General features: G+C 46.5%; 1 protein-coding gene across 2 annotated transcripts in view; it reads right to left on the bottom strand.

Annotated features, from left to right (window-relative positions):
- Positions 1-14,751, bottom strand: part of CTDP1 (CTD phosphatase subunit 1) — a 60,161-nt gene that overhangs the window by 12,396 nt on the left and 33,014 nt on the right. The window contains exon 11 of one of the 2 annotated variants that reach the window (XM_080920444.1): positions 11,836-11,998. The exons of the other annotated variant lie outside the window; for it this stretch is intronic. Coding sequence (XP_080776570.1) covers positions 11,836-11,998 — 163 coding nt within the window. The remainder of the gene's footprint in view (positions 1-11,835; positions 11,999-14,751) is intronic. 2 annotated transcript variants of the gene reach the window in all.

A 14,751-nucleotide genomic window follows, 5' to 3' on the forward strand; every position in this document is an offset into this window, starting at 1 on the left:
GCCTGCCTGCCTGCGATTCTTGTTACTGATATTTGAGGGCAGGCAGAGGGAAGTGAGGTGTCATGGTCAGAGAATGTGTGTGTGTGTGTGTGTGTGTGTGTGTGTGTGTGTGTGTGTGTGTGTGTGTGTGTGTTGGGGGGGTACAGCAAATAAAAGCCAGATGACAAACAGGCATTTGGGTAACCTCAATTGGGTTCGACAGTACTGTAAACTAGCTTGTACCTCAGCACTGAGAGGAGGGACTGGTGGTACTCTGTTGTGCACACAGGAGCTGATGCTATGCAAAGAAGGCACAGAGCCACCACCTGATTTTGGCGTTCTGGCCCCAGCTCTTAGCTCTTCTGCACTGTAGAGATGGGGCTGCATCCAGCTACACCAATGAAATGTTTACTGAATTTCAGCAATGATAATGTATTAGAATTCTGCCCATCAGTCCTGGTAAGCAGCTCCCTTGGGGGCTTCTACCCACAGCATAGCTTTGCCAGGCCAAGGGGCAATCTGGATGAGAAACATGGCCACCAGTCTTTGTGTGGTTGACTGCATCTATATCCCAATCAGAAAGGCATAGTCAAACATCTATACCAGCATTCCTGTGTGGCAGACAGCCAACCTGGGCATTCATTAACTGCTGGCTGGCCAAAGACCTAGAAATACCCTAAAGCCACACCACGACTGTGGGCACACACCAAGTCTGGCATCACTTCAATCAAGCTTCTGTTTGGGAATGACATCAATTATCTAAAGGTATTCTTTTACAAACACTGCCCTTTGAAAACTATTTGTGATAAAATATGCAACAGGAACATTGTTTTAAATGTGAAAGCAAAACTTAAAAGCAAGCATGTGACATGGAAAAATCAACATACACCCAATGAAGTCCTCAAATCTTCAAAAAATGGCAGTACAGCACATGAAATGTGTTCTCTATCAGCAGACAGCAGCATGTGGCTCCAGCAGCCACTTTCAGAACATAGCTCTCTGTGAATCTGTCTTTTCACAGCTTTACAGCCCAAGGGTGTGGGGGGAGGGCAAGAGTGCAAGGTACACAGTGACTCCCGAGCACAAGGGACAGGAGACAGCAGCTAGCCCACAAGCACAGAGGTCGGTGTGGCCCTTCTTCCTCCTCCTGCAAGAGGTGGACAGAGATACCCTCTTCCTAGCACCATACAAAAACCAGAGGGTGACTATGCAGAGCATCCCAGAGCATGGCTCCACAACAGCTTTACCAGACAAGACCAGGACTACCTTAAAAGTGCCACCACTCACAGGTCTGTGCAGAGGAGGTGACCTCCAAGGAACATGTTTCTATTAACCTGAAACTATACCAATGGATTTGGAACCTACATAAATGTATTTATTTCTTTTCTCCAAAGAACCAACATTCTGATAGTAGAACCTTCTCACAGAAAGACTAGGAGTATTTATACATCCATTAAGTCACTCTTTTCTGGAAGTTTCCTGATGATGTTACAAAGGATAGAAGGGACCCCACACAGTACTTCCTGTTGTTGGACAAGGCCCTGTATTTACACACAGATTGTGCTGGAATTGCTTCAGTGGTGGGCACCTGAAGGTCAGCAGGGAGCCAAGCACTCCACTGAGACACAGGGAATCTGTAACTCACTCCTATCAAGGATATTACCACACAAGGTTGTTTTGGCCACCTAGAAGAGTCTCTCCCACTAGGGTCCAGTGGCCTACTGGTCATGCCAAGGAGAGTGTCAGCCCCTGCCCTCAGAACTGCACTCCTACAGTGAGAATTAACCTGCACTCAGCAGGAGTAGGGAAGACACTGAGCTTGCTGGCTGAAAAATGCTGAGGCCCTTCGGGGTACCCCACTCCCCTGCACTCGACTCCTGACCCTGTGAACACGCAGAGGAAAGATAGTGGCTCCTTTAAGCTTCTACATCTGCATTACTGTTATGCACTACAGAAAACTAATACAGTGGTAGAATGTATTTTAAGAGGAATGATGTCAACTGAGAAGCTATTTTTATGAACAGAAAATACTTTGGAGGCCAAAGAGAAACTTTAATGACATGTGAAAACCCCAAACTTGGAAAACAAACTCGAGGCATTCTGAAACTGCTCAAGAGGATTTAAAACTGTCACACAAATGCTGGCTGCAGACAGCATATATGTTCTGAAAGTGACTTATGCAAATTACACTCTAAACCCAGAAAGCTTTCTACCAGGGCAATGAAACAAATGATAGCCCTTCAGCCCCTCTCACAGGCAACAAACCATCTCACTAAAATCCTAGCGACCAACATCGTCAGAAATACAGTGCCAAAGACACAAAGACACAGGACCATTCTTCCAAACATTTTATCAACTAAGAAAAAAAAAAAACCAAGCACAAACAGCAGATGAAGACCTTTTAAACCACCATGCCATCAAAGAACACTGTGTGTAGGCCATGCTGTTAGCCAAGTGGCTCGATGACCTCTGCTGAATAAATAGCTAATTATCAGATGTGGACACAGTGCATGGTCACGGCTGAGGCTCTTTTCAGTGATCCAGAAAGAGTCTAATTCAGCATGGATTACTACTGTTGTGGATCTTAGCCAAAGGGTGATCGACTATATAAGTCAGATCTAAACACAGACAGTGGTGGGAGCAGACCTGAGCAGATGAGTGCTAAGTTCAGTGGGACACAGGCACTCCCGGTGTGGGTTTTAGATTAGGGTGCAGACACTGGTGATCAGGACGATGTTCTTACACTGTGGATAAGCGACTCACACTCATCCCTCACCTAGGAGGAGCAAATCTTGGGGGTGGGGGTGAGCTGAAGGTGGCCAGTTGGCCAAGGAGAACGGTGACCAATGGGAGAGACAAGCGTGGTGCTTGACTGCTGGTGAGCCTGCTCCTCTCTGCGGCCACCGAAGGCACATGCCCCGCTTCCTTTGGTCACTGGTCTTCCCCAGAAGCAGGCAGTCGCAGAGATGTGATGACGCTTCAGTGTCCTGCAGTATCCCCCTCCCTACCAAGGTCTTATCTCGCCTGCTGGCCTTGTTTCCCATTCATTTATTTACTTTATCATATTAAATAGAGGGAAAGAGGAAGATAGGGAGGAAGAGAGCTGGCTTTTTTTGAAAGTTATAATTTGTTAATAATCTGAAGATAAACAGATTGTCCACAATAGTAAAGCATAAAGATGAAATCACAGAACACACAGAATTCTCTAGATCTAAGTTTTTTCTTAAACAAACAAACAAACAAAAACCAACGACAACAGAAATTCTGGGAAGCCTATAAACTCACATGAGTCAGAGTCTTCTGGTTTCATGGCTGACCAAACACACTCTGTCCAAGAGAGTATACAGCACATGGGGCTATGATACAGAAGATGGGAACCATCCCTGCTCAAATCACAAGATAGAATCACAAACTGCAAAAAGAAAGTTGGGAATAATACAAAAAAGTTTTGGCCACTGTGAAAACAAGCATTTAAATTCCTACAAATAGCTGCACAAAATTGTCCTGGTATATAGGAGTCCATGAATCCTTGGATAATTCGCACCTTCCTCTCTCCGCATAGAGCCTATACAGCAGACTAAGAAGAGAGGTCTACACAAGTCTAGCTAATCTGCACAACAGAGGATCCCCCACTCATGCACACAAGCAAACACGCCTACCCATGGTCTCTCTGACCCCAACCAAAAATACTGGGACAGTCTGAACCTGAAGCAGACACAGGATGCATTTAACCCATCCACCTCCACACCTGGCCACACCAATTTGTACAGAGAGACTGCTGTCTGTCTTCTCCTCAGGTCAGATACTCTCGGCCATCATTTCTTCGAGAACTTTCCCGCTCCAGCCCACTTTCCTCAGTCAGATTCACTGTTAGCACTACTCTGAGGTTCCCATCTCATCTATTCCCTTCCACGGTTCTTAGGTGAGCTTCAGGACAAATCACTCCTGAGATTATTTCTTGGAGGATCTATGTCACTTCCCTGTCACCTGCCCACGATGGTTCTGCTGGGGATTTCAGTGGCTCTGCTACACTTCAAGTGTTATTTCTGAAACTGGTCTGGTCACCATAGGATGGTTTACCTTTCAATGCCACGTAAGCTGCACTGATGGCTCTGTCTGACCATTTCACTGTCACGGTCCTGCCTCACACTGTCTAGGACTGACTGCAGATGAATGTGTTGCCTTCTGCAGACAAGCTCCAAGTGAATTTTAGAGACCTGTAATATTATATACAGCCTCAAGCCCGGGTAGGCTTAGGTGACTCACCTGCCCTCTGATCAGTTCTAATGGCCACTGGTCCCTGTGTGTTTTCAGCTGACTCTGTGACGGGTCTGGGCTTATAACCTGTACAGATGATTCCTTCCCAGGTCTCCTCAGAAGCTTACCCTCCACCTACTCTGTACTGGGCAGTAATAGGGAAGTTTATTGGACCACAGTTATCCTTAACAAAGTGGCAAGAATCAAGAGTAATGGCATCCTACACCCCACGTTACCCCACCAATTTCTCAAACCACAGGGCTGGTTCTGATGAAAGTACTGACACTTCACTGGGGCTATCAGATACCTAATGGCAAATAAAAAGCTTGGCATCTCTGCCTTTACTGCAGCCATTCTCCCTGACTTAGAAGCTGGGTCAGCTCTGCACGTACTCATGTATAATTCCAGGAGTGTAAGGAACTGGTAAGCCCTCCTTGGAGGCTGACAGTCCTCAGATACACACAAAGAGGTATTTTCAAGATCTGTAAAGACATCAAAGCAAATGGACTGTCAATGGCGGTCTGTCTGTCCTACCCACTTTGCCCAGAAAGCTCCACTCTGCCTTTCCTTCAGCTCAGTGCTCCTGTTATGGGGAACGGCATGGCTCCACAGCCAGCACACCTGAGAACAGAGGAAGCTTTTAGCTGCTCCCCACCCTCGCGCACTAGCGACAGGCTCATATAAACTGCCAAGTCAGAGAGCACGACTTAAAAAGCGACAGCACAGTAGAGCAGCTCAGTCACGAGACGATGCCAAGGATGGCGAAGGCACCACTAGCAATGCTGGCTACACAGCATGTAGGTCTACATCTGTGCCCTGTCCCCAAGGTCTGTAACCGCTCCCCAAGCAAACATCTTAACACTTGCAGGGCAGTGGAAAGGCACGGGTCCTACTCAGAAAGCTCCAACTGCAGATAGTTTGCCTCCAGCAAAGAACATGTCCTATGAGCCTGCATGTGAATGGGGCACCCAGCAGGAACAGAAAAGCAGGTATATGCAGCAGCTGCAGCCCCACACTGACAACAGCTGTCAAACACCGAAGGGACAAAGTGCCATGTGACATGGCACCTGCCATGGCTAAGCTCCCGGGAACTGCAGGGTGTATTGGGATTCTGTAAAGCCCACCCCTCAGTTACCAGGCAGTAGCCAGGTATGCTCTACTCCAGTTACCTGACACTGTAAAAGGGGCTGCTTGCTCCCTCCTCTCTCTCTAGTTCTCTAGCTCCCCCCTTCCCCTCCTCTCCCCATTCCCTTCCCCCCTCTCTCCATGTGCTCATGGTCAGCCTCTACTTCTCTACTCTTCTCTCTCTCTGCCTCTACCACGTTCTTAACTCCCCCACCCATGGCCTGAATAAACTCTACTCTGTACTATACCGTCATGTGGCTGGTCCCTCAGGGGGAAGGGATTCCCAACATGGGTCCCCCAGAGGAATCCCTTACCCCCATGCCTCATTGCACCTCTATGGGCCATACCTCCCAACCCCCACTCTCTTCATTTTTCCTAACAGGGTGCCTACATGGAGACTGTACAGAACAGTACAGTTTGCAGGCTCAGGGGTCTCTGTAGAACCCAGTAGTCACTCCCTTAAATAAGCTCACACAAAACAGGCTTTAGACTACCTAGGTAGTAATGGAGATACCTCAGAATTTCCATTTTCTTCAATCACCTTTAATTCACAAGCATGAACCAAGCATACAACCATTAAGCTCACAGCTTGTACACACCCTAAACAAGTATGCAAATGTTCAATAGAAACAAAATCTCCAAGACCAGCACTGTGACTCAGCTGGTAAAGGTGTTTGCTGCCAAACCTGTCAACTTGAGTTCTATCCCCTGGTCCACCCAGTAGAGGAAAACCCACTCCTGCTAATTCTCTTCTGGTTTTCAATATGCATGCTGTGGCATGCTCTCTGCCCCAAATAAAAACCAATAACAAAACAATAGAAAACAAACTGACCTTCAAATTATAAACTTGGGCTTCGGTGGTCCAGTAGTGGAGCATATACCCAGCATGGGTATGGTTGAGTGTGATCCCTGCCGCCTGCCCCCCACTGCAACAAGAAACTCAATCTTTCTTACTTTGAGAGAAGATACTATACATTGGGACGGAGAGTGGCTAAGAGTGCCATCATAATGTCACAAGCTGTGACTCTTGAGGGCAGCCTGACTAAAGCTGCCGGCTCTGGAGAACTGACCTGTATTAACACCCACCTGCACTGATGCTCACCTTCCACCCAACCGCACCAGTGTGCACACACTAGTGCCTGCCTTCCATTTACAGAAGCTCAGCACACACAGGACAAAAGCCAACACATACAATCCTCACTAGATCTGCTTATACTTTATTTCTCTCAACAAAGACAAAGAGCTGAGAATGTTTTTTAGAACTTCTGACTCCGCTGAAGGCACTGGAGTATTCAGGTGCTGCCTATACGGCAGAGTACCAGTCAGGCCCAACAAAGGATCCAGCTAGATGGGCTTCTGAGCCATGTTAACAATGATTCCTCAGCAGTATTAAAGGGGCACTGGGAGGCAAGGGGTAGCAAGTTGATGAGAACCACCTTGAAGAGCATGCTCAGGGCCATAGCCTGCCTGCAGAATGTCCTGTGTGTGCCACAGCACACGCAAGTGACTGACTATCCTGAGTATTCTAGCCCCCAGATATTTCCAGGTAGAAGGCAGAGAGCTGCAGAGAGACAACAGGAGCGAAGTTAGCAGCAGAGCTTCACAGACCTTTAGTTCAAGAAACTACAAACCATGTTTAAAGTAGATGTTACTGGCAAAACAAAACAAAACAAAAAACCCACCTAAGAACTTATGGGGGGGGGGCCTTATCTTTTAATGGAACGAAGAAAACCCGCTGATAAATTAACACAGAATACACATCCTGGCAATGCACTACGTCACCAGCAGAGGAAGAAGGTAAATGAGTCTTGTTTTTGCTATGTACGACAGCTGCTGCATCTGAGCAGGTACTCTGAAAGACTCTGTGTACTATATACCAAGCAACCTTCAGTAGTTAAAAGAACAGGATGTGAGTCACAGGAGGACTCACTGCAGTCAGTATGTAAGAGATTCAGGCAGCTTAGGGTTATGGAAGTGCCTGTTGCACTGCTCCAAGCTTGGCCATCCCCACATAATGTGACAGGGGACTGTGCATCTCCATGCTTAAAAGGACACACAGGCATCTTCCATGTGAAACTCTTCTTTTTAAATAATTAGACAGTTATCTGGGAAGGATAGAGTGGGCCTTCATGAGAAACCTAACATGACTTAGGGAGAGCCTTGCTGCATGTGCTAGGGGAGCCAGAGGAGAAAAGGCAACTGTGTGTTGGGTAGTGGGTCTTCCCTGACTCCCTGTAAGGCCCATCATGTAGAACCTTTGGGACAGAGGAGGGACTAGTGGCCTCCTGTGGCTGGCTCTGTAGGTTCCTCTGAACTACTTGGCTAGGCCTGGGATGCACAGGCACCTGGCCTCAATTGTTAGCCATGGCCATGGGTGGTCAGGATTGTTGGTAGCATGCTAACAATTAATTACATTACAGGAAGGGCACTGCCAGCAACCTCTCAAGGTCAGCTAGAATGGCCATGATCGGTTCTGCTCAAATGACCAGTGTGATTTGCTTCACTGTTACAATGCGCTTCTTTCCAGCAAGGACTCGGGAGGCTGAGGCCACAAACTGGTGCCTAAACTGTTCTTATTTTTCTTTGTGGCTGGCAAACTAAATACATTAGGAGTGTAAATTCTGACCATGAGCCGGGCTGACCAAGGTTGTCTCTGCCTCCAAGAGGTCTGTCAGACTAGCAGAATGTGCAAATCTGGTGGTTCCAATAAACATGTAGATTGTCAAATGCACGTTGTTGTAAGAGAACTGAGAAGTCCCTTTGCCATAACTGTCTTGTATGAGATGTAATAATGTACAGTGGAAATGGGCAACGCAGTTCAGCCACAGGAAGCTCTTCCACAGAGAGAACAATCGGAACTTTGGCCGACAGCTTCAACTTAACCAGCACTGCTGCTGGATGAACCAGTGTGCCTGGTTTCATGATAATCTATGTGCTGTCTGCCTTATGTTCTTTCCCATGGAAGCCTTATCCAAGGGACCCTCTGCTCCGCCTGAAACCTGGATCACTGACTCTACCTTACTGCCCCCATGGGGCTTCCCCAGTTGATTTTTGGGCACGTGTATAAGCTCCTGATTGGTGATTACATTTTGATTGCACTCTCAACTGGGCTACTCCAGTCGTCTCTGCTAGATATTTTGAGTACCTGATTTGATGGTTATCTATGACACTATCTGCTATTTATTTTTCTATATTTGCTTGCTGTGTACTTGATAAATTCACCCATTCAACCAGAAAAATGGCTATCATAGGTCACCATCTGGACTGTACAGAACAAATAACTTTAGAGTAGTTAATTAGTGACAAGGTCTGGGCAGTCTAGTTAACCTGGTGACTTACCCAGTGCTACTAGTGATGCAGCAGCCAGTATCCTCCAAGCTCCCTTCGGGTAGCCCTGCCCCCTCTCCAGGCTGGTATTCTACCTTGGGGACTACTACACTGGATTGTCAAGAACCCTTGGTTTCTCCATGTTTCTAGAAATATACACAGAATTAAAGCAGCCAAGAGAAAGCAGTGCTGGTTTTTATTAGCTTTGCATGTTTCTACTGCACCTGTCTTGGACCATTCCAATCTCTAATTTGCTTTCTAGGGTTCTGTGGCTTCTCTGAGGTTCTGGACAGAGTGCCACCCTCAGTACTGTGCTTAGAAGAGCACCGGCTTTCCCTGTTGCATAGAGGTTACAGTGGAGCCTCCACTAGGTATTTAAACTTGGGGCAATACGTTGTCAAAACCCCCGTAAATCGAGCCAGGATCGAGGAGTGACACAGTGAGGATCCTGCCCACCAGGTCAAGGAGAATGGACACAGTGGGGAGAAGTGAAAGAAACACTCACTCCTGAGTCTCCTTTCCATAAGCAGGTCTCACCACAGGCTGACACTGCCACAAGCACCATGCCTCAGCCACTCTCTATGGCTCCCTCAATCTTGTGCCTTCAAAACCAGTACCATGTGAACAATACTCACACATTGCTAAGTTCTCCTGGAAGCACAAGCCTGGCCCCCTTGGTGCGTCTGTCTGCTGACCCTGAGGAAACATGTCCCTATTGTCCCAGTGAAGCCTGGAATGTTTCACCTCAGTGGTGCTGAGCTCTGACAATCTCGGCTATTTCTCAGCCTCAGGCACACAAATTCGCAGCAAAAAGATCCACAAATTGCTCCAATTCAGTTAAGGGCAAAAATTCTGGTTCCCCTCTGAAACATTTCTCCATTGTTTGCATGATTCTTACCACGACCAAGCTCCTCTGGCATCCACATGCATGGCAACATATGTATTCATGAGCACTCATCAAATAGGCTTATTCATCTTATTAGAGTACAAGTTTGTTTTGATAATAAGTGACAAAGTTATATGTACACCAAAGAATTCTTTTAAAATAAATTTCTTCACGATTCACTACAAGTTAATGTGTGGTTTGTATACCTAGTCTATAAACCAGGTTAAAATTTCTCAGGAAAAAAATCCTGTTCCTGCTTACCCAAGGAAGCACCTGGGTAACAATATGGATGGAGGTGACTGTGATATCCTATCAGGCAGGCTGATGCCTCTCCCCATCCCAAGGCCCTGCTCTGGTCTGTGTGTCTTATGGTTTCATTGAAGACAAGGGTCTTTGTAGATGTGTTAAGTAGATGAAGTCACCTGGATCGGGGTGGTCCTAGAATAACAACTACTGTCTGCTGGAAGAGGCACAGACACTGATACAGAAGACAGTTAAACCTTAGCACCCAAGTGGCTCATCACTACGCAATGGATGTAGATGTGTCATTCAAAGCCTAAGTGGCCAGAGGCTTATATATTGTGAGACTGCCTGCAGCTCTCTCTGTCCCCAAGAACACTAGACAAACAGTCCAAGGTGATCTGGGACCCACAGTACACAGAAAGCATCTCTCTTATGCCAACACATAGGAAGCCTGGCTACTGCTTCTATTGAGGACAGGGATGTTTTATTTTATGGTCCCAGGACCCAGGAATAATCAGAGCCTGTATAGAGATGTGAAGCTTCCAGTCTTCTTCCCCCACCTTAGTAAGACCCATTCACGTGTGTGAGCCAGAGCTCCAGCTCCTCCTCAGGAGCCTCTGTAGAGCTGAGGTTAGTTAGGGGTTAAGGCTGGCTTTTATGGCTGAAAGGATAAGAATTTGGAGTAAGTAAAAGTTGCTGTTTCATAGCATAATTTGAGGCCTTTTGATATGAAGGGAATAAAAACCAACAATAAGGCCAAGGAGCATCAAATGGACTGCAAGGGAATTCCTGTGAAGCTGGAAGGGAAACAGCAACATGGCAGGCCCCAGGGTGGGGAGAGCCAAGTATGCTCTCAGACAGGGGACACTGCTTCCAGATCTAAGTCAGCTGAGTCTGAGCACATGGAAGCAGTGGCCCAGAAAAACCTTCTCATGAAATGACAACAGTTAAAGTTCAAAAACCACAGAAACATGGCAGAGTTCAGAAAATAAGCCATTTTCTGAGCGAGAATCTGAATTACTGATGAGACTTCATCCTGAAAACACTTGTATTTTCTTGTTTTGCTAAAATAAATAAACAAATAAGAGCCATGCTTTCTCCCTTGAGCACTGTACAGCATGATCAATGGAAAGGAAGCATTTCTGTCCTCACAACACAGCAGTGCTAGGTAGATGGGCTCACCCGCAGCTGCAGGAATCGTGCAGAGGGCAGCTTCTGTCCCCATGACCTGAAGCTCATCTCTAACGAGTGGTCCTCTCAAAGCAATCTACAGAGCAATGACTCTGACAGACCACACCACAAAAACCCCTGGAGCAAAAGCTTTTGTCCGAGGGCTAGCCTGGGAGCCCAGAGAAAGACATGTAAGACCAAGGGACACAGGCATACCCAGGGCTAAGCCGGGCTTGTATAAGAACATGGGTCTAGAGTACAGACAATACTGATCCATGACAGTTTTGCTTTTAGCTCTAAGGGATAACGCCCCCTCCACACCTCCAGTATTTGGGCTGTAATTAAAACACATCTGTAGTCAGGTTATTCAGTTCTCCAAATTGAGCATTTGAAAAAAAACTAACTTCACATTATGTACTTAGAACTATTTAGTGATATAAAAATGACAGAAGAAACTGGTCTTAATTTATCTGAATTCATGTATTAAAAAAATTCTGTTTAACTGAATGCAAACTAATTAAGCATTTCTTATCTTGAATCCTATCAGCTTTCTGTCTGGACTGTTCCCTTAGCAGAGTATCCTGAAAAGCTCTTGTGACTTCTGCACCTCAAAATGCCAGAAGCATCCTCTTGTTATGACAATTTGGAACATCTGCAGATACTATGGGGTGGCTGTGTTTTTGTTGCCAAACTCATGGGTACTTCATTTCACATGGTTACACATCCTTTAATAGGAACCAGGTGCTGGCTCACAACACCTGTGCCTATCCTGCAGGGACGCCCAGCTGAGTCCGTGCCGTGCTTGTGCACACCAGCCTCTAGAACTGGGGCTTGCATCCCATTCTCACCTCTTTGTCCATACTCTCTAAGTCCTCCTTACAGAGAGTGTACAGCGGCATTGTCTCTGACATACTGGGTTGTCGCTTTCTTCTAGCAGGGCCAGGCTGCTCTCCATCTTGAGATTCTGGCAGCTCTTCGCCAAACATTTGCTGCTGATGTGGCTGAACAGCTCTGTAAGGAATGTTACAGTCCCGCGTGAGGAAAGCAGTTCCACAGTACCTTTCCAGCTCGGTAGCAGACACCTGACTGTTGGATGAGGTGACACACACACAGAACATCTGTAGGGAAAGTCAGGTACCTTGTCCACACTACCCACTCGCTATCTCTGCTTGTGTAGCAGACCCAGCATCTCCTCCTAGGACATGTCCTGGCCCTTGAGGAGGCTCACACTCACCTCCTTTACAGAGAAACCACCTTGTCTCCAGACAGGACATCACCTCACTTGACCTGAGCACAAAACTTAAAGGGAGACAAACTGTTTGCTTGAAATCAGGGAATGTTATTTACCCTTGAGTAAAGCCAAGAATCATTAAAGAAAAGAAAGCAAAAGTGACATTTACATTCTATTCAGAGCTCAGAACAGAAGCCAAACAGGAATGGTGAGTTGAGAGGTAGATATCAATGGAGTGGAATTAATTTGCTTACAGAGGACACAGAAGAAATATTAGATTATGTGCGCACAGCTTCACTGAGTACTATAGTAACCAATCAGCTGCAAGGACCAAATTCAAGACACTTCCAACCTGGACGCCCACAATGCTAGCTAGCATTCAACTGTTATTCTTATTGGCAAAACTATAGCTCTGTTGAAAAAGTTTCTATCTGCAATGCACATCTACATATGCCAAGCTTCACTAAATATATTTTATGCATGTTTAAGTTTGTGTCAAAGTTTAAGGTACACCAGGCAAAGTAGCTCTTATGCACAATTCTAGGACTTGGAAGGCGGAAGCAGAAACACTGTTGTGAGTTTGAGGCTAGCCTGTGCTAGAGAGTAAGACAGTTGTTTCTAGAACAGGTCCTTCCTGAGGTGATGGAGTGAGATGAGAAGCTGAGCACCACTGGCCACGGGGTCCCAGGCTGGCCATCACAGACACTGTGCGTAAAGTGACAAGACCTCACGATCACAAAGACAAACGTTGGACCTGGCAAGATGGTGCAGCTGACAGAGGTACTTGCAGCCAAGCCGGACCACTTGAATTGGCTCCCCAGGATCCACAAGGTGGAAAGAAAAGAATTGACGCCCACAAGTTCCCTGACCTCCACAAGGATGCAATAGCATATGCATACCCACATACATACATGCATTCAAGTACACACACACACCACACACAAAAATTAAAACGTAGTAACAAAAACTAGTGGGGCATTACTAATTCTAAGTCACAAAATTAAAAAGAAACTTTATTAGGCCAACTGAATATTATCTATGGAGGGCAAAAGATTTTCTACCCAGAAATCTAAAAAGGGAAGTATCTGCTTTTCCAAACATAAGACTCCACGCTCCAACCTCAGTCAGACAGCAGCAGAAAGCATGAGGATGTGTGGCCAAGGCCCAGTACTGCCTTTAGGGGATGGAGGAGGGGGTCTCAGGATTAGTAAAACTCCCGATGTTATTTTCTTGTAAATAAGTAAATAATTTGGGGATGAGGCAAGCACTCTTACTGGTAGCTGTCAGACTCTCTTGCTTGGTTGCCTCCAATAGTCATGTGAACTATCTCTGCACAGCACTGGCCACTCCTGAGCACACCATGGACCCTGTAGGAAAGCTAAACAGTAACCTCAGCTGCTTGACCCAGAGCTGTTCAAATCCTCTGTACTAAGGTTTTGCTATCATGAGACAAGTCTTTGTAAGTTCTAGATAAAACCATTTCCAGGTAGACTCAAGGGACATTTCCTATGGTGGCCTACCACAGACTTTATTGACTCGTCCCAAAGGGCAGTGCTTTGAGTACTGTGAGCCCCCTCCTCCCACTATTACAGAGCAGCTTGACTGATTCTCTTGCTGAGTCTGATGGGCAATGTCCTCCTGAGATGCAATATCAGGCTTCTCTTTAATCTTTATTTGCTTACTTTTAGTAGAGGGGGCTAAGAGACAGCAGAGTCACAGTCATGTTGGAGGCAGCAAGCAGGGTGGCAGTGACTGGTGAGTAGTCGGCATACAGCTGTCAAAGTGGCAAGGCTGCTGTTAGCTCAAGAGTGGCTAGGGCAGAACAGAAGCTGAAGAACAAAGAACTAGAGAAGAGAAACCATGGGCCGTGATGGCTGGAAGACTTCAAGAGTGTTGCTTGGAGTCTAAGCCATCCTAGGCTTGGACACTGTAATACTAGCAATAGTCAAGAGGTGAATCCTCCAATGCCAACTCCTGCCAACATCTGAGGAATTCCAAATCTTGTAGGCTCGCAGGGAGCTGTTCACTTGTAGGACCTTTATAAACACTTAGAGATGGAAGGGCCTGGACATTTGAGGCTTGCAGAAGTGCAACAGTAGGTGGCGCCACCTCCTGCCACACTGCTTCTGTCCAGTGCTGAGTAAGGCCTTGGAAGGAGCCTCTGGTTCCCTCCCATGCTTTCTATCCAGATTCAGCAACAGGACCCAAAACATCTGTCTGACCATGTTTACAGCTGCTCAAACTACCACCCTTTGCTCCCAACACCTACAGCTCCAAGGAAAACCCAGGAAAGACTCATGCAAGCTTTCCTTTTACTAAAACTAATCATATTACGCTTCTCTAAGTTTTACTTACTAAAACTAACCATACTAAGGCTGTCTAACAGTTTCAACCAAAGTGAAGTGTAAGAACAAGACCTCTCTCCCAAAAGCTTAGTGTTAGCCTTTAGAGGTCAGCAAAGGCCATGCCCAGTTCACAGCCACCCTGGTCTGACAGCACCAGTTGAGTCCTGCAAAGAGTGACAGGCTTGAGG

The sequence above is a fragment of the Micromys minutus genome (genome assembly GCF_963924665.1).
Source record: "Micromys minutus genome assembly, chromosome: 8".
Taxonomy (NCBI): Eukaryota; Metazoa; Chordata; class Mammalia; order Rodentia; family Muridae; genus Micromys; species Micromys minutus.